Source organism: Hyla sarda, chromosome 7, assembly GCF_029499605.1.
Source record: "Hyla sarda isolate aHylSar1 chromosome 7, aHylSar1.hap1, whole genome shotgun sequence".
Lineage (NCBI taxonomy): Eukaryota > Metazoa > Chordata > Amphibia > Anura > Hylidae > Hyla > Hyla sarda.
In genome coordinates, this window is record NC_079195.1 from 108749385 (window position 1) to 108770632 (window position 21248).

General features: G+C 41.1%; 1 protein-coding gene across 1 annotated transcript in view; it reads right to left on the reverse strand.

Annotated features, from left to right (window-relative positions):
- Positions 1-17987, reverse strand: part of LOC130281706 (uncharacterized) — a 189027-nt gene extending 171040 nt beyond the window's left edge. The window contains exon 1 of the mRNA XM_056529220.1: positions 17910-17987. Coding sequence (XP_056385195.1) covers positions 17910-17932 — 23 coding nt within the window. The 5' untranslated portion in view covers positions 17933-17987. The remainder of the gene's footprint in view (positions 1-17909) is intronic.
- Between the last annotated feature and the right edge of the window lie 3261 nt (positions 17988-21248).

The following is a 21248-nucleotide window of genomic DNA, read 5'->3' on the forward strand; positions in this document are numbered from 1 at the left end:
CTGAGTTGCATGGCGGTTTAGTGGTTAGCACTGTTATCTTGCAGCGCTGGGATCCTAGGTTTAAATTCCACCAAGTACAACATCTGCAATGAGTTTGTATGTTCTCCTATTGTTTTCATGGGTTTCCTCCCAAACGTTCTCATAGGCAAATTTAGGTTGCGAGCCCCAATGGGGGCAGGGACCAATTTGAGGGAATAGTGTACAGCGCTGCTGACACTGTATGTGTTATAAATAAAATAATGCTATTGTGCAAAAATGTTTTAATCATTTTTAAAGACATTTTAAAATCTGATGTAGTTGACCCAGTGTTCTCAATCTACATTATCTACAGTAATTAAAGATGTTTTATTTATTTTTATTTTTTTATTTTTGGTGGTGGTGGGGCACAATTTAACCCCTTAAGGACTCAGCCCATTTTGGCCTTAAGGACTCAGACAATTTAATTTTTACGTTTTCATTTTTTCCTCCTCGCCTTCTAAAAATCATAACTCTTTTATATTTTCATCCACAGACTAGTATGAGGGCTTGTTTTTTGCGCGACCAGTTGTCCTTTGTAATGACATCTCTCATTATATCATAAAATGTATGGCGCAACCAAAAAACACTATTTTTGTGGGGAAATTAAAACGAAAAACGCAATTTTGCTAATTTTGGAAGGTTTTGTTTTCACGCCGTACAATTTATGGTAAAAATGACGCGTGTTCTTTATTCTGAGGGTCAATATGATTAAAATGATACCCATTATTATATACTTTTATATTATTGTTGCGCTTAAAAAAAATCACAAACTTTTTAACCAAATTAGTACGTTTATAATCCCTTTATTTTGATGACCTCTAACTTTTTTATTTTTCCGTATAAGCAGCGGTATGAGGGCTCATTTTTTGCGCCATGATCTGTACTTTTTTTTGATACCACATTTGCATATAAAAAACTTTTAATACATTTTTTATAATTTTTTTTTAATAAAATGTATTAAAAAAGTAGGAATTTTGGACTTTTTTAATTTTTTTTCGTTCACGCCGTTCACCGTACGGGATCATTAACATTTTATTTTAATAGTTCGGACATTTACGCACGCGGCTATACCAAATATGTCTATAAAAAATGTTTTTTACGCTTTTTGGGGGTAAAATAGGAAAAAACGGACGTTTTACTTTTTTATTGGGGGAGGGGATTTTTCATTTTCATTTCATTTCATTTTCATTTTTTTTTACACTTGAATAGTCCCCATAGGGGACTATTCATAGCAATACCATGATTGCTAATACTGATCTGTTCTATGTATAGGACATAGAACAGATCAGTATTATCGGTCATCTTCTGCTCTGGTCTGCTCGATCACAGACCAGAGCAGGAGACGCCGGGAGCCGCACGGAGGAAGGAGAGGGGACCTCCGTGCGGCGTTATGAATGATCGGATCCCCGCAGCAGCGCTGCGGGCGATCCGATCGTTCATTTAAATCGCGAACCACCGCAGATGCCGGAATCTGTATTGATCCCGGCACCTGAGGGGTTAATGGCGGACGCCCGCGAGATCGCGGGCGTCGGCCACTGCCGGCGGGTCCCTGGCTGCGATTAGCAGCCGGGATAAGCCGCGCATGACACGGGCATCGCTCCGATGCCCGCGGTTATGCTTAGGACGTAAATGTACGTCCTGGTGCGTTAAGTACCACCTCACCAGGACGTACATTTACGTCCTGCGTCCTTAAGGGGTTAAAGGGGTTATCCAGGAGAAAAACTTTTTTTTTATATATATATATATATCAACTGGCTCCAGAAAGTTAAACAGATTTGTAAATTACTTCTATTAAAAAATCTCAATCCTTTCAGTACTTATGAGCTGCTGAAGTTGAGTGGTTCTTTTCTGTCTAAGTGCTCTCTGATGACACGTGTCTCGGGAACCGCCCAGTTTAGAAGCAAATCCCCATAGCAAACCTCTTCTACTCTGTGCAGTTCCCAAGACAAGCAGAGATGTCAGCAGAGAGCACTGTTGCCAGACAGAAAACAACAACTCAACTTCAGAAGCTGATAATTATTGAAAGGATTAAGATTTTTAATAGAAGTAATTTACAAATCTGTTTAACTTTCTGGAGCCAGTTGATATATAATTTTTTTTTTCCCTGGAATACCCCTTTAAGCCAAACCCCCCTTTCTGAGGCCATGCCCACTTAAAAAAAAAAAAACGTCTTAGGCCCCTTTCACACTTCTGCACAACAGTGTGACAGCCGCTGGGAGAGCCGTGCAGAATAGCAGAAGAATATTTACAGCATGTGCTGTCTTTTTCTCCCGCTATTCATAATGGCGCACGGTGGCCCCCATAGTAGTAAATGAGAGCCGCCAAGTACCATTGTTTGCTGTTGCTCCCTGTTATGAGAACGGCCATTAAAGTCAGGGGGGGGGGGGGGAAGAGACTTTGACAGCCGTTCTCGACGAGAAGCAACGGCAGTGTGAAAGTAGCCTTACATGGTGCAAGCATATACCGGTACTTTTTTTTTCTCCAAATCTGAGGCAGTCTACACAAAAGAGAAAGTCAGTTTTGAATCCCCCCCCCCCCTTTTAACTTTTAATGCTATGATCCACATTTCATTTTTCATGTTTTTTTTCTCTCTTCTATAGACTTCTATGGGAGAAATTGCCAAGATAAATGTGGAAGAAACGCCATAGTCTCAACATGCTGCGATTTTGAAAATCTCCCGCAGAGCCCCGAAAAACGCCAGAGAAGAGTGAAAAAACGCCACAATGAAAAATTTCAAGTGAGTTATGCGTCTTGTGATTTTCAATTGACTTACAGCTAATATCTGGCCGCTGCGTTTTTCTTGCGAAAAGACACTGTGCCGCCGATTTGGTGTTTTTTATGCAGCAGAAAAAATTTTTTAAATCTAAGTGGAAACTTAGCCCAATTATGGCTTTGGGTTTTCTTGAGATTTTTATTTTATTATTTTTTTTTGTTTAGTTTTTCTGTCTTTTGTTTAGTTTTCGATTTGTTGGTCAAATCACGGCTTTAAATTTGAGTGAGTAAATATTTTACATGTGTTATCGTTAATATATGAAAATAGATTTATTCTAATCGGAGGAATTTCCTAATAGTTCATTTTTGAAATCCTATGGGGTACTTAGAGCGTGGCCCAAAACCAAACCAGTCCACATTCATTTCCCTGTTCCACTGTATGGCTTTGTTCAGTAGTGTTGCTCGCGAATATTCGCAATTCGAATATTATCCGCGAATATCGCATATTCGCGAATTCGCGAATTTCGCGAATATAGCGCTATATATTCGTAATTACGAATATTCGTTTTTTTTTTTGTTTTTTTTCTTCACAGTACACATCACAGTGATCACCCCTCTCTGCCTCCAGCTTGTGTGGTGTAAAGAAGGCTGTAATACTACTGTGTGAGACTGGCGTGCGAAAATTCGCATATGCGAAAATTAGCATATGCTAATTTTCGCATATGCGAATTTCCACATATGGTAATTTTCGCATGCGCGCATTTTCGCATATGCGAAAATAAAACGAGAATATAACGAATATGCGAATATTCGCGAATATATGACGAATATTCGTCCATATATTCGCGAATATTCGCGAATTCGAATATGGCCTATGCCGCTCAACACTAGACATTAGAACCAACGGAATGGTTTTGTAAGAGGGATTCAGATTTTAACCTACTTGGGGCCACTATATTTCTCAGGTTCGGGGACCGACGAAACGTAATACCTGGTTGGGGTGGTAACAGATTTTTTAAAATAGAGTCATCCAATAGGATGGACCAATTTCTACTTAATATTCGGCGGATATTGCCTGCTCCACAGTTAAAATCTGTAATAAAATTGTATTTATAGGATTCCTTAGATGCTGTCTGAGTAAAATCTTTTTTCATAACCAGTGTTTCTTGTGATATATTCTTCACCCTAATAAATGCATCAGTTAGAATGGAGGGGGGATAGCCCTTAGACAAGAAATGCTCACTGAGGATACCCGATTGTTTAAAAAAATCTTTTTTGTTGGTACAGTTTTTGCGGATGCGCAAATACTGCCCATAGGGCAAATTTTTTATCCACTTGGGATAATGTGAACTACTATATTCCAAAAGACTATTAACGTCCACCTTTTAAAAAAAAAAAAAAAGGTTTCTGTTATGATCTTATTATTGATGTCTCTTCTGATTAACAGATCCAGAAATTCTATTTCCTTATTAGAATGATGCAATGTAAAGGAAAAACCCCAATCATTGGAATTTAAATGGGAAACAAATTGTTCAGCCAAAATAATAGAACCTGACCAAATAAAGAACAAATCATCTATAAAGAGTTTATAAAAAAATAATGTGAGAACTGAAATGTGTGGGCTGCTTGATGTACAGGGACTTGAATCGCCCCATGACCAAATTAGCATAACTTGGGGTGAAACGAGTCCCCATAGCGCAGCCCCGTGTCTGTCTGTAAATAATATCATTGAACTGAAATGCGTTATGATCCAAAATAAAGTGCATGGCTTCAATTAAAAAAGAAATCTGTAAAGGATCCAAAGTGGAATCACTAGATAGAGTGTCAAAGACAGTTTTCAACCCAACTGACGGGGAAATATTTGAATATAATGAACAAACATCAAGTGTGATTAATAGTGTTGCTCGTGAATATTCGCAATACGAATTTTATTCGCGAATATCGCATATTCGCGAATTCGCGAATATTCGCGAATATAGCACTATATATTATTAATTACGAATTTTCGTATTATTTTATTTTTTTATTTTTATTTTTTCCACAGTACACATAACAGTGATCATCCCTCTCTGCTTCCAGCTTGTGTGGTGTAAAGAAGGCTCTAATACTACTGTGTGAGACTGGTGTGCGAATTTTCGCATATGCGAAAATTTGCATATGCTAATTTTCGCATACGCGGATTTTTGCTTGTACAGGTTTTCGTGTATGTAAATTTTCGCATATGTTAATTTTTCGCATACACGAATATTTGCATATGCGAAAATAAAACGCGAATATTCGCGAATATATGACGAATATTCATCCATATATTCACGAATATTCGTGAATTCGAATATGGCCTATGCCGCTCAACACTAGTGATGAATAAAAAATGTGAAGGTAGAATTAAATTATGAATTTCTCTAATAAGTTGGGTAGAGTCCTTTAGGTACGATGGTAACTGTAGCACAAAGGGTTGTAAAAATAAATCAATAAAGTGCGATAAATTACTCGTAAGAGACCCAATACCCGAAATAATAGGACGACCAGGGGGGTGAGTGAGGGACTTGTGTAATTTGGGAAGATAATAAAAAATGGGTAAAGAACAGTGTTTAACAGAAAGAAATTATTTTTCCTTTTTATTTAGAAGAGACACATCAATGGCTTTTTAAATTAATATATTATATTGCAGCTCATATTTAGATGAGGGATCCTGTTCCAGGATTTCATAATAATTTAAATTTATATCCGACAGTATAGATAAAGCTTCGTGAACATAATCAACTTTATTCAGAATGGCTATTACCCCCCCCCCCCCCTTATCAGCAGGGCGGATTACAATAGATGAATTATTTTGTAAAGATTCAATAGCTCTACGTTCCTCCTTACTAAGGTTATCCTGATATCCAGTGAATCTGACAGTTTCATGTAAAGTGCATAATTCTTTTGAAACTAAGGAGTAAAAAGTTTCAACATGTGAGCCCCTATGTTGTAGGGGATAAAATTAAGAAACCGGATTAACATCAACATGCCTCACAGGACATTTCGTAGGGACAAGTGTTATAGACTCAGGGTTTAAAGAATCTAAAGTAGGGGACACAGCAGGTGCACTACCTAAAGGCGTAGGTACACCTACAATATCCCCCACAGGGGACACAATAGATATGTCACTCGGAATGGATGGCATATTTGGCACACCACGTTTATCAATCAATGAGAAGTGGCGTCCAAGAGTAAGCTTGCGAATAAATTTATGTAAATCAAAAAAAAGTTGAAAATTATTGGGAAGTGCTGTCGGACAGAAAGACCTTTAGCTAATAAATCAATTTCGTTCTGTTTTAACATATAGTATGAGAAATTGAACAGTTGAATTTTATTTTCACTGGTATTACCATTATCCTTGATACTATCATCGTGTATTATTGCTGAATTAGCAACATTATCATCTTGTTCTTTTTTGTACTTTGATCTATTCCTACATTTGTTCCCTCCTCGTGAGCCTCTGGGGCGCTTTTTCTTTTTACGGTTGTGCTTTGTATCAAGGGAAAATATTGTGTGATCCAATTTTTTTGTGGACTGATGGTTGGGGGAGGTAGATGGACAATATTCGCATGAGTAAGCTGGAAGTTTAAAAAAGCTGTGGACTCATTTAACCTAGAATCAGGTGTAGAATAATTGCTCAGACTATCATTGGAAACCTCATGGACTGTTATGTCAAATGTTAGTGTATCATCATCAGAAGAATTCGAGATATCCGAACTGCTATTTACTTACCTGTTCATGTGGGCTTCAATACGTTGGCCGCACCGTACAGACGGTGCGGTCACGTATGAATAAACACAGATCTAATATTAACCCCTTAAGGACTTAGCCCTTTTTCACCTTAAGGACTCGGATGTTTTTTGCAATTCTGACCACTGTCACTTTAAACATTAACCCCTTCAGGACCAAGCCCATTTTGGCCTTAAGGACCAGAGCGTTTTTTGCACATCTGACCACTGTCACTTTAAACATTAATAACTCTGGAATGCTTTTAGTTATCATTCTGATTCCGAGATTGTTTTTTCGTGACATATTCTACTTTAACGTAGACATTTTTTGGTAACTTGCATCCTTTCCTTGTGAAAAATCCTAAAATTTGATGAAAAATTTGAAAATTTTGCATTTTTCTAACTTTGAAGCTCTCTGCTTGTAAGGAAAATGTATATTACAAATAAAAAAAAATTTTATTCACATATACAATATGTCTACTTTATGTTTGCATCATAAAAGTGACGAGTTTTTACTTTTGGAAGACACCAGAGGGCTTCAAAGTTCAGCAGCAATTTTCCAATTTTTCACAAAATTTTCAAACTCACTATTTTTCAGGGACCAGTTCAGGTTTGAAGTGGATTTGAAGGGTCTTCTTATTAGAAATACCCCACAAAAGACCCCATTATAAAAACTGCACCCCCCAAAGTATTCAAAATGACATTCAGTCATCATTTTAACCCTTTAGGTGTTTCACAGGAATAGAAGCAAAGTGAAGGAGAAAATTCACAATCTTCATTTTTTACACTCGCATGTTCTTGTAGACCTAATTTTTAAATTTTTACAAGGGGTAAAAGGAGAAAATGTATACTTATATTTGTAGCCTGATTTCTCTCGAGTAAGCACATACCTCATATGTCTATGTTAAGTGTTCGGCGGGCGCAGTAGAGGGCTCAGAAGGGAAAGAGCGATAAGGGGATTTTGGAGAGTACGTTTTTCTGAAATGGTTTTTGGGGGGCATGTTGCATTTAGGAAGCCCCTATGGTGCCAGAACAGCAAAAAACCCTCACATGGCATACCATTTTGGAAACTAGACCCCTTGAGGAACATAACAAGGAATAAAGTGAGCCTTAATACCCCACAGGTGTTTCACGACTTTTGCATATGTAAAAAAAAATTATTTTTTTTCACTAAAATGTGTGTTTCCCCCCAAATTTCACATTTTTCCAAGGGTTAATAGCAGGAAATACCCCCCAATATTTGTAACCCCTTCTCTTCTGAGTATGGAGGTACCCCATAAGTTGACCTGAAGTGCACTATGGGCGAACTACAATGCTCAGAAGAGAAGGAGTCATATTTGGCTTTTTGAGAGCAAATTTTGCTCGGGGGGCATGTCGCATTTAGGAAGCCCCTATGGTGCCAGAACAGCAAAAAATACCCACATGGCATACCATTTTGGAAACTAGACCCCTTGAGGAATGTAATAAGGAATAAAGTGAGCCTTATTACCCCACAGGTGTTTCACGACTTTTGCATATGTAAAAAAAAAAAAAAAAAATTCCACTAAAATGTGTGTTTCCCCCCTAATTTCACCTTTTTGCAAGGGTTAATAGCAGAAAATACCCCCCAAAATTTGTAACCCCATCTCTTCTGAGTATGGAGGTACCCCATAAGTTGACCTGAAGTGCACTATGGGCGAACTACAATGCTCAGAAGAGAAGGAGTCATATTTGGCTTTTTGAGAGCAAATTTTGCTCGGGGAGCATGTCGCATTTAGGAAGCCCCTAAGGTATCAGATCAGCAAAAAAAAAACACACACGGCATACCATTTTGGAAACTAAGGAACGTAACAAGGGGTACAGTGAGCATTTGCCCCCCACTGGTGTCTGACAGATCTTTGGAACAGTGGGCTGTACAAGTTTTCATGTTCATGGATCACTGTTCCAAAGATCCGTCAGACACCTGTGGGGGGTAAATTCTCACTGCACCCCTCATTACATTCCGTGAGGGGTGTCGTTTCCGAAATGGGGTCACATGTGGGGTTTTTTTTTTTTTGCGTTTGTCAAAACCGCTGTAACAATCAGCCACCCCTGTGCAAATCACCTCAAATGTACATGGTGCGCTCTCCCTTCTGGGCCTTGTTGTGCGCCCCCAGAGCACTTTGCGCTCACATATGGGGTATCTCTGTAGTCGGGAGAAATTGCGTTACAAATTTTGGGGGGCTTTTTTCCCTTTTACCTCTTGTGAAAATGTAAAGTATAGGGCAACATCAGCATGTTAGTGTAAAAAATAAAAAATTTTTACACTAACATTCTGGTGTAGACCCCAACATTTCCTTTTCATGAAGGGTTAAAGAAGAAAAAGCCCCCCAAACCTTGTAACGCAATTTCTCCCGAGTACAGCGATACCCCATATGTGACCCTAAACTGTTGCCCTGAAATACGACAGGGCTCCAAAGTGAGAGCGCCATGTGCATTTGAGGCCTAAATTAGGGATTTGCATAGGGGTGGACATAGGGGTATTCTACGCCAGTGATTCCCAAACAGGGTGCCTCCAGCTGTTGCAAAACTCCCAGCATGCCTGGACAGTCAACGGCTGTCCGACAATACTGGGAGTTGTTGTTTTTCAACAGCTGGAGGCTCTGCTTTGGAAACAGTGGTGTACCGGACGTTCTTATTGGGGGAGGGGGGCTGTGTAAGGGTATGTGTATATGTAGTGTTTTTAACTTTTTATTTTATTTTGTGTTGGTGTAGTGTAGTGTTTTTAGGGTACAGTCACATGGGCAGGGGGGGTTACAGCGAGTTTCCAAGCGCAAAATTTGCTGCATCTCAAGATGCGAGAAACCCACTGTAAAAGCCTCGCCCATGTGAATGTACCCTGTACATTCACGGGGGTGGCGGGGCGGGGAGGGCTTGCATCAGCTGTTGCAAAACCACAACTCCCAGCATGCATGGTCTGTTAGTGCATGCTGGGAGTCATAGTTTTGCAACAGCTGGAGGCACACAGGTTAGGAAACACTGAGTTAGAAACAGACAATGTTTCCCAACCAGTGTGTCTCCAGTTGTTGCAAAACTACAACTCCCAGCATGCCCAGACAGCTGAAGGGCATGCTGGGAGTTGTAGTTCGGCAACATCTGAAGGGCCAGATGTTGCTGAACTAAAACTCCCAGCATGCCTGGACAGTCAGTGCATACTGGGAGTTGTAGTTTTGCAACAGCTGGAAGAGCACAGATTGGAGACCATTATACAATGGTCTCCAAACTGGGGCCCTCCAGATGTTGCAAAACTACAACTCCCAGCATGCATGGTCTTTTAGTGCGCTGACAGACTGTACATGCTGAGAGTTTTAGTTTAGCAACAGCTGTAGGCACGCTGGTTATGTATCACTGAGTTTGTGACCTTACTCAGTGTTTCACAACCAGTGTGCCTCCAACTGTTGCAAAACTACAACTCCCAGCATATACGGTGCATGCTGGGAGTTGTAGTTTGCAACAGCTGGAGGCACACAGGTCGTGAAACACTGAGTTAGGTAAAAAAAACTCTGAGTTTCACAACCAGTGTGCCTTCAGCTGTTGCAAAACTACAACTCTCAGCAGTCACCGACAGCCAAAGGGCATGCTGGGAGTTGTAGTTATGCAACCAGCAGATGCACCACTGCAACTCCCAGCATGCACTTTAGCTGTTTGTGCAAGCTGGGAGTTGTAGTTATACAACAGCTGAAGGTACACTTTTCCATAGAAAAAATGTGCCTCCAGCTGTTGCAAAACTATAAGTCCCAGCATGCCCATAAGGGAATGCTGGGAGTTGTGGTGGTCTGCCTCCTGCTGTTGCATAATTACATCTCCCAGCATGCCCTTTTTGCATGCTGGGAGCTGTTGCTAAGCAACAGCAGGAGGCTGTCAACAGCAGGAGACCGACGAATCAGGGCGATCGTGAGGTGGCACCAGTGCCACCTCACCCCTGCTGGCTATTGCTGTAATTTCGGGTCACCGGGTCACTGGAGACCCGATTGACCCGGAATCGCCGCAGATCGTTCAGCAGGCATCCCGGCATATCGCCCAGGGGGGTCATTATGCCCCCCCATGTCGGCAATGGCCGCAGATCGCTGGACAATTCAGTCCAGCGATCTGCGGCCATCGCCGACATGGGGGGGCATAATGACCCCCCTGGGCGATATGCCGGGATGCCTGCTGAACGATTTCAGCAGGCATCCGGCTCCGGTTCCCAACTGGCTAGTGGTGGGCACCGGAATTCCCACGGGCGTATGGATACGCCCTGCGTCCTGAAGAGGTTAAAAATGGTTTTGCCTTGCATAGTGTCTCACGCCACCTACTTCTTAAGCATGATAGATGCACTGATGTTTTAAAACTAACCATACTGGAAACTGTCCCAGTTTTCTGTCATAATCGCATACAGCGATTAAATAATAGGGAATCTTTTTGGGTTTTCTCTCTAGTCACTTTATTTCCAGATGGTCGCAAAAATGCTCGCAAAATGCTCGCAAAAATTTTTTTCTAAAGAGTATTGTGAGATATATATTTTTTTATAAATATTTTTTATAATATAATTATTGTTCTTAATTTTGGTGTATTTGTTTTATTGGATATTATTTTTGTGATATTATTATGTGTTTCTATTGCTGTAAGGGGTTAAAAGGGCTTGGCCCCTCAAGGGGTTAACTAAAATGTTTCCTCCCTGAAGGGGTTAACCTCTTTCCCCTATATATACCTTGTAATCTGCTGAACCCAATATGCCCGAGGAAGCGGGTAACCGTGAAACGCGTTGCATGATGGGAAATAAACCATTTTAACTTTTACCTTGTCCCAGCGCTCCAATCCATCCCGCCTTGCTGTCTGGAGATTGTTTGCTTTTATCATATATCAAACAGGACACATAACCATGGTTAAAACTCTAATTACCAGCCCAGAGCAGCACCTGAAGAGGTCTTATATATCCCCCAAGTGCTGAAGATGGGAAGGTTAACTCTTCCCATCCCAGGGAGAATTAACACAGAAACTGTTCAAACATAAACAATGTCTAAACAGGACCCAAAGCCGAAAATACAGATAAACTGACATTACCTTATTTTCTGCTTTCAAGTTTATCTCCAGGGTTAGAACATAAAGGATCTTATATTGTTTACAGTCTACAGCAGATTAGGGACCCTTAGGTATATATGATATATGTATACATTTCTAATCATGAGGATTTACTGACATAATGACTGACATATTACAAACATAGTTGCCTTTTACCATTGTAAATGCGCTCTAAAGGATTCGAAATAAAACGTATTATTTTAAAATGTTATTATCAGATACAAAATTATGTTAGTGGAATAAAAATTTAAAATGCACATAATTTGGAAAAGTTTAGAAAAGTTTAAAGCCTAAATCAAATCTATTTGAATTATGTTACTACGAGTATTACTGACAGGGTTTTACCAGAAATGCAAATCTCCTATCAACAGGATAGGTATCAGTGTCTGATCGCTGGGGATCACACCATTTATTCATCCTATGGATAGGTATTGTTTCTAAGAAAACACCTGCTGTTATTACTTACAGTTACCTTTTCTATATACAGATAAAGTGACACAGTCTTACTTACGTCTTTTTTAGGAACAGATTGTTCTGCTTTAATCCAACGCCTGTATTTTTTCTTAGGAATTGTCGATAGTTTCCAGTTATTGCTTTTAATCCTTAGACTGATAGAATGATTAGATACCCCAATGAAACAAGTGTACATGAAATGAAGCATCCGTGAAGGAAGTCATACATACTAGGAAGCTAATAGGTCCCGCAGGATTATTTCTGCACTCTTTAGTTGTGTTGTCATAAAACTTTTTAGAAAATTTACAAAACTGAAAAAAAAAAAAAAAATGCCTTTATTGCAACAGAGATGTCTCAACTTCAAGAACAGGAAAAACACTAAGAATGTTTAGCATTTCCACAAAATTCTATAAATCAGGAAGTTTGCAGAGTCTATGTTATTGCATGTTGTGATGCATTTAAGGGTATATGTGAGCAAACCAGCAGAATGGTATGACAACATTTACCACACTTAAAAGTGTATTAAAGGGGTACTCCGACGCTTAGACATCTTATCCCTTATCCAAAGGATAGGGGATAAGATGTTGGTTCCGGGGGTCCCGGCGCTGGGGTCCCCCGTGATCTTGCACGCCGCACCCCGTTATAATCAGTCCCCGAAGCATGTTCGCTCCGGGTCTGATTACTGTCGATCATGGGGACTGAGCGTTGTGACGTCACGGCTCCGCCCTGTGTGATGTCACGGCTCCGCCCCTCAATGCAAACCTATGGGAGGGGGCGTGACAGCAGTCACGCCCCCTCCCATAGGTTTGCATTGAGGGGCCGAGCCGTGATGTCACACGGGAGCAGAGCCGTGATGTAACGGGATGCGGCGTGCAATATTACGGGGGTCCCCAGCTGCGGGATCCCCGCGATCAGGCATCTTATCCCCTATCCTTTGTATAGGGGATAAGATGTCTAAATGCCGGAGTACCCCTTTAAGTTTTTGGGGCACATTGTGGAATAAAAACTGTAACTCTTTCAAATGGACCAAAGAGTCAATTTTAGATTACGCTCGCTCCTTTCAAATCCATGGATCCTGGCGCAGGTGTGCTGTGTTATACGTTGGCATACCTACTTTTCTTCCAGTTTTCTGACTTATACCAAAAAAATATGCATTAGGGCATATGAAAATGGCCTAATTTTTTTTCTTTTAATAAATGTAGACTACATATAAAATATTCCTTTTTTGTGTAAACAATGTTAATGTAGGCAAGGGGAATGGAAACTTGTAAGCATGTGGTAAAGCAGAAGTGGTCATACATTTGGAAATAACTGTACTAAGCTGCTAAACAAATAAATCTGAGATAATATCCTGGCCACATAATATCCATACACTGTAGAATGGATGGGATTTTATATTGGATAGCAAACTCTCAGACACTCTTGACATGACAGTAATGATACTAATAATATTATTAATAAATTGCTGCCATTTCTCACCATTTGAGTATATATGGTTTATACTAAAATGAGCTTGGTCAATAATTATTGCCATGTGTTGAGTTTCTCTTGAAGTTAAATTATTTTCTGTTTGATGAGCACTTTTCCTTTCCAGGTAGTTGGGGGTTCCTATGGGTTTCATAGTTTTCTCCTGCCATGGAAAATGCATTCATGTCTTTGTGGGAGGAGCATTATATGGATTCTAGTCTATTTTGAAATAACATTGTGTGGTACGGACATTATATTGACGACTTCTTGTTGGTGCGGGGTTAAATTGTTGCATCCATGCCATGCTCTTTGAAATAGGTTAACAGGAACCAACTTAATTTGAGGTTCACTGGAGCTATATTTGAGGTAGCTTTCTTGGATGTATGATTAATTTAACAATCAGGTTAGTACCACTTTACATAGAAATGGTAACACCACGAGTTGCCAGCATTGTCATACAATGGCATCTATACCCAAAGGTAAATATATGAGAGAAGATAGGTCTGTTTTAGTGAATAATGTTTTTAAAAACCAGAGTGAAGATATTGAAATTAAAGTGGTGATACATACAGTGGATTATAGAAAGGACTAATAATTCCTTCTATTAGTATTGCATGTCCATAGGGAGTGAATTGTATTGTGCAATTCACTCCTGAATTGATTAAAGTCCTGAATCGCAGAATTGTTTTTATTTTTTATTTTTAGCTATTTGTATTGTGAATGTTTATCATGGTCTCCATTTTTACAACTGGCAGCATTTTAGGCAACATTGAATACATTATTTCTAGGGCCAGTAGACATTTATTATATAGTCTTGAGATTTTATTGTACCCTGTACAGATGACACCCTGCACCAAATGCAGCAAAGCAGCCCCGAAAGATAACTGATCCTCCGCCATGCTTCACAGTAGGTGCAGTGTTCCTTTCTTTGTATGCTTCATTTTTGTGTTTGCAAACATAGAGTTAATGTGACTTGCTAAAAAGCTCCTAGAAGCTTCGTGACTGGTAAATATGCATTTTGACAAAGTCTAATTTTTTTGTGATCTGCTTTCAACAGCGTTGTCCTCCTCTAGTTGTCTTCCAATTAGTCCACTTTGGCTCAAAAAGCGATGGATGTTGTGATCTAACACTGATGTACTTTGACCTTGGAGTTCACCTCTTATGTTTTTAGAAGTTGTTCTGGGCTCTTCTGGCTCTGGTTACCATTCGTATTATTTGTCTCTTTGATTTGTGATCAATTTTCTTCTTGTGGCCACAGTCCCATGGACCTTAACTTAAAGAAGGTGAAGGGGACATAGATTGTGAGAGGTTGTTTTCCTCCAACATCAGAAAAATGAGAGTGGTTAAAAAAATCTCTAATTCATTAACACCTAGCCATCCAGGGGAGAGCAATAAAGGACAAGTGAAATGACATGATTGCAGTACATTACACCAGGTACAAGATCCATTACCATTCTTATAGAAGTGTAATAAATCTTTATGTGGGCAGAGAACTTCCTTCAGCAGTACAAATTAAAGAAGAAATGTGGCGCAAAACTTTTACCTTCCCTTGTGCCCGGCCTGCAAAAAAAAAAAAAAAAAAACTTTTACTCACCTTTCTATCCCCCCCCCCCCCCCCCCCCCCTTGTTGCGCTGATAGCATCCTGGTCTTCCAGTGCTGCTCAGCTTAAGCTTCTTAGGCTCGGAACGTCAAACTGCAGTCAGCGTATCACCGGCCAATAGATAACACATATAGTGAATCAGGACAGCAGATGTTGTCATCAACTAGATAACCCATTTTAGAAAGCTCTGGACTTTTTGCAGAAGCCACTCATACAGTAATTTGCAGTTTCTATGATTTGCCCAGTGATCTTATCAGGTGTAAATGGGACCTTTGTCTTTCTCAGACCAAGTCTGTGAAGCCCTATTGACCCTTTACTAGATTTTATTTAACACAGATTTATCTTGGGAACTTTACCCTCATTCACTAAGGTGTCTTTCTTTTTTCAGGGAAGAATAATGGACTAAAAGTATCTAAGCTGCTCGATCCAGATAGAAAAGGGAGACAATTTACTTTAGACATAATTGGAATCAAGGCATTGGAGGCAACAGAATATATATATATATATATATATATATATATATATATATATACACACACAAAAAAAGAGGATTGCAGCAGCACACATTGGTCAAAAAAATTGAGGCTCTTAGCGCACTTTTTGATCAAAACGTGTCCCCCATCAACCACGGGGAGGTGGCCTCATTTAGGATGGGAACCTAGCACAAATTCTGAGCCTAACACTCAACTATCTACTCACCTCTGCTGGGCATATAGCCTCTGACTGGGTGACATGCTGGATCCATTTAAAACTCCACCTGTGAGAAAGGGGGAGGGGTGCACAGCTAAAGAGGGTGCCATTTCCCCCTGAATTGTACATACAAGAAAAAAGAAAGATAGCCGGCACAACAGCCTAATACACGGGTGCACACTGCCATGGCATCAGAGTATACAAAAAAAGAGGATTGCAGCAGCACACACTGGTCAAAAAAATTGAGGCTCTTAGCGCACTTTTTGATCAAAACGTGTCCTCCATCCACCACGGGGAGGTGGCCTCATTTAGGATGGGAACCTAGCACAAATTCTGAGCCTAACACTTAACTATCCACTCACCTCTGCTGGGCATATAGCCTCTGACTGGGTGACATGCTGGATCCATTTAAAACTCCACCTGTGAGAAAGGGGGAGGGGTGCACAGCTAAACAGGGTGCCATTACCCCCTGAATTGTACATACAAGAAAAAAGAAAGATAGCCAGCACAACAGCCTAATACACGGGTGCACACTGCCATGGCATCAGAGTATACAAAAAAAGAGGATTGCAGCAGCACACATTGGTCAAAAAAATTGAGGCTCTTAGCGCACTTTTTGATCAAAACGTGTCCTCCATCCACCACGGGGAGGTGGCCTCATTTAGGATGGGAACCTAGCACAAATTCTGAGCCTAACACTCAACTATCCACTCACCTCTGCTGGGCATATAGCCTCTGACTGGGTGACATGCTGGATCCATTTAAAACTCCACCTGTGAGAAAGGGGGAGGGGTGCACAGCTAAACAGGGTGCCATTTCCCCCTGAATTGTACATACAAGAAAAAAGAAAGATAGCCAGCACAACAGCCTAATACACGGGTGCACACTGCCATGGCATCAGAGTATACAAAAAAAGAGGATTGCAGCAGCACACATTGGTCAAAAAAATGCCATGGCAGTGTGCACCCGTGTATTAGGCTGTTGTGCTGGCTATCTTTCTTTTTTCTTGTATATATATATATATATATATATTTATATATATATATATATATATATATATATATTATTATTATTATTATTATTATTATTATTATTATATTTTTTTTTTTTTTTTTTTTTTTTTTAACTAATCAAAAGTATTCTGTCAGTGAAATATTGTGAAACAACCTGTAAACATTCGTAATCATTTGGGCAATATTGGATACATTTGCAGAAGTGAATTTCGTAACTGTGGAAAGCATGGTTTTAGTAAAAAAAAAATTGTGTCTTTTCTAGCATTGCTATAGCTCTCTCCACATTGAGACCATTGGACACTGTGAGACATTCCACCATACTAAAGGAGCCATATAGGCTCAATGTCAGTGCCATTTAACCACTGCCAATTGTTCTCTGATTGAAGTCATCCTCTTTCCTTATCTTCTCCTCAGGCTCAGCCCATCATGAGGATTTCTTCTAGCTACAACTCATCTCTGTATAATGTATCAGTTATATAAGTGGTGGGTAGAACCATAGGCCCCCCATTCCACCCCAAGGACCCAGCAATCTGGTGTCTGAGGTGAGATGCTTATTATACCTCATGGCAGATGTGGCCTTGGTGGTGTGCCATAGAGCTATGAAAGAGCTAAGTTGAAATTATTATAATATTAGTGTTATAACTGTATCCATGGCCCAAGCAATGTTTTGTTTCAGACTGAAAAGTGCCACAAGTCACGCTTCTTAGTCAGAGCCAACATTCCGATGCACAACTAGCTGACTACACTTGGGCCATTAAAATGAATACGATGTGTGCCTGTCTGAACATGGATACCTCAGCATGCCATTTTGACAGTTACCCATCAAATCCATGCCTCAAGGGCACAAATCGTAGTGTTGATGACCTAACCTAAATTTTAGTATTGGAGCACTTATCTGGAAAGGTTTTATATAAATGTCCTATAAGTCTCCACAGACCTTTTGGCTCTCTCTTCAAGGAAAAACTTAACCCATTTAACCACTTAGCCCTACAATAAAGTCCTCTCTGCTAGCCAGCCAACACCTTGCTCAGTTGACTAGGAGCAACAATGTCGAAACAACTGGCATGGCTATTAAAATAGCCTGCTGGGAGGGGCAGAGCAGGGGGGGGGCTTCAGGGCTGGGGTACCTGAGGATGGCAGGAGGAGGCATACGAGGACCGACAGCAGTAGCGGCAGGGTGTAGAGGAGGAACAGCGGTGAGGAGTGGGGTCGGGACCTCGAGGCAGCAGCAGGAGGTGAGGGCTGTGTGCCTCCTGCTGCTGCATAAGTACAACTCCCAGCATGCACAGCCAAAGGGCATGCTGTGAGTTGTAGTTATATAACAGCTGGAGGCACACTACAACTCCCAGCATGCCCTTTGGCTATGTGTGTATGCTGGGAGTTGTAGTTATGCAACAGCTGGAGGCACTTTTTCCCTCGGACTGTTGCATAACTACAACTCCCAGCATAAACAGACAGCCAAAGAGCATGCTGGGAGTTGCAGTGGTATGCCTCCAGCTGTTGCATAACTACAACTCACAGCATGCACAGACAGCCAAAGAGCATACTGGGAGTTGCAGTTGCATGCCTCTAGCTGTTGCATAACTACAAATCCCAGCATGCTCTTTGGCTGTCCGTGCATGCTGAGAGTTGTAGTTATGCAACAGCTGCAGACACACTTTTTGCTTGAAATAAAGGGCTTCCAACTGTTGCATAACTACAACTCCCAGTCTGCGCGGAAACTCAAAAGGCATGCTGGGAGTTGTAGTTATGCAACAGCTGGAGGCACTCTTTTTAACAGAAAAAAGTGCCTCCAGCTGATGCAAAACTTTAACTCCCAGCATGCACAGACACTGAAAAGGCATGATGGGTGTCATAATTATGCAACAGCCGGAGGCACAAAGCTAGAATTCCCAGCATGTCCTTTTGCAATCTGTGCATGCTGGGAGTTGTAGTTATGCAACTACTAGAGGCACTTTTTTCATCTGGCTGTTGCATAACTACTACTCCTAGTATGCACGAACAGCCAAAGGGCATGCTGGAAGTTGTAGTTGTGTTCCTCCAGCTGTTGCAAAACTACAACTCCCAGCATGCCCTTCAGCTGTCAGTGCATGCTGTGAGTTGTAGTTTTGCAACAGCTGGAGGAACACTGATTGGGAAACACTGAATTAGGGTCTGTTAGCTAACTCAGTGTTTTCCCACCAGTGTGCCTCCAGCTGTGGCAAAATTACAATTCTCAGCATGCATGGTCTGTCAGTGCATGCTGGGAGTTCTAGTTTTTAAACCGCCGGAAATATGGAAATACCCCATATGTGGATGTAAAGTGATCTGCGGGAGAACAACAGTGCTCTGGAGAGAGAGCACACAATGTACATGTGAGTCCTAAATAGCTGATTTGCATTGGAATGGCTGATAGTTACAGCAGTTCTGACACAAATGCAAAAAAAAAAAATCAACCATTTTGGAAACTACACTACTCAAGGAATGTAGCAAGGGGTGCAGTGAACAGGGGTGTGAGAAAATGAAAAATTGTATTTTTCATATGCACAGCCCACTGTTACAAAAATCTGTCAAACACCAGAAGGGTGTAAATGCTCACTGCACCCCTTGTAACATTCCGTGAGGGGTGTAGTTTCCCAAATAGTTGCCATGTGTTTTTATTTTTGCTGTACTAGCTCCACTGGGGCTTCCTATATCCGACATGCCCCCCCAAAACCATTTCAGCAAAATTCTCTCTCCAAAAATCCAAAGTTGCTCCTTCCCTCCTGAGCCAAGTTGTGCGCCCGCAGAGCACTTTACATCCACATTTCCATACTCAAGAGAAATTTGGTTACAAATCTTGGGGGGGGGGGGGGGGGGGCTTTTTCTCCTTTTATCCCTTTTAAAAATGAAAAAAGTGGGGCTACAAGAACTTGTTAGAGAACAAAATTGAGATTTTGCTGCTATTCCTGTGTGACACTTAAAGGGTTAACAAAACTTTCTGAATGTCATTTTAAATACTTTGAGGGGTGAAGTTTTCATAATGGGGTCATTTATGGGGGATGTCTTACAGAAAGGACCTTCAAATATACTTGAAACTGAACTGGTCTCTGAAAAATTCAGATTTAAAATTTTTCATGAAAATTTGGAAAATTGCTGCTATACTTTGAAGCCCTCTAATGTCTTCAAGTAAAGTAAAAACATATCAACTTTATGATGACAACATAAAGTAGACATATATATATGTATTCAATATATCATTTATTTGGCATGTCCATTTTCCTTCCAAGCCGAGAATTTCAAAGTTAGAAAAATGCAAAAATTCCCAACTTCTCATGAAATTTTGGATTTTTCCACAAAGTATTGATGCAAGTATTGACAAAACTTTACCACGAACCTAAAGTAGAATATACCAAAAAAAACTATCTCGGAATCAGAATAATAAGTAAAAGCATCCCAGAGTTATTAATGCATAAAGTGACAGGTCAGATTTGCAAAAAATCGCTGTGTCCTTAACCTCTTGGGGACGCAGGGCGTATGCATATGCCCTGCATCCCCGATCCTTAAGGACTCACGGCGTACCTGTTCGCCCTGAGTATTTCTGGTCCCCGCTGCTCACTGGGCGGGGACCGGACCGGGATGCCTGCTGAAATCATTCAGCAGGTATCCCGTGATGATGCCTGGGGGGATCCTAAGACCCTCCCATGTCGGCAATTGCAGCAAATCGCTAATCAATTCCTATCAGCGATTTGTGGCAATTCCAGGTCAATTGGGTCCCTGTGACCTGGAAAAATATAATGATAGGTGTTTTCCGAGATGGCCCCTATCATCCTTTAGCAGCAGGAATGAGGTGGTGCCACCTCACAATCGTCCTGATTCGTAGGCCGTCACGGCTGACAAATCAGGAAGCTTGCTGTGGGGGTGTCCCTAATGGCACCCGCTCCGCCCCTGTTCGGGAGGGCAAGAGCGGGTGCCAAGAGCCCTCACCTGAGGCTGGGGCCCCACAGATTCCCGGCACCAGCGGCGGGATCGGGGCCCCAGCGAAGGCGAAGGCGGCAACGGCAGGGGGATCTTCAATGCGCAGCAACAGGAGGTAAGGCTGGCCTCCTGCTGTTGCTAAACAACAACTCCAAGCATGCACACGAGGGCATGCTGGGAGTTTTTGTTATGCAACAGCAGAAGGCACAACTACAACTCCCAGCATGCCCTTTGGTAGTTTTGGTCATGCTAGGGGTTGTAGTTATGCAACAGCTGGAGGCACATTTTTATGCCTCCAGCTGTTGCATAACTACAACCCCCAGCATGCATGGACAGCCAAAGGACATCCTGGGAGTTGCAGTAGTGTGCCTCCAGTTGCATAACTACAAGTCCCAGCATGCCCTTCAGCTGTAAGTGCATGCTGAGGGTTGTAGTTTTGCAACAGCTGAAGGCACACTGGTTGCAAAACACTGAGTTTGTTACCTAACTCAGTGTTTCACAACCAGTGTGCCTCCAGCTGTTGCAAACTA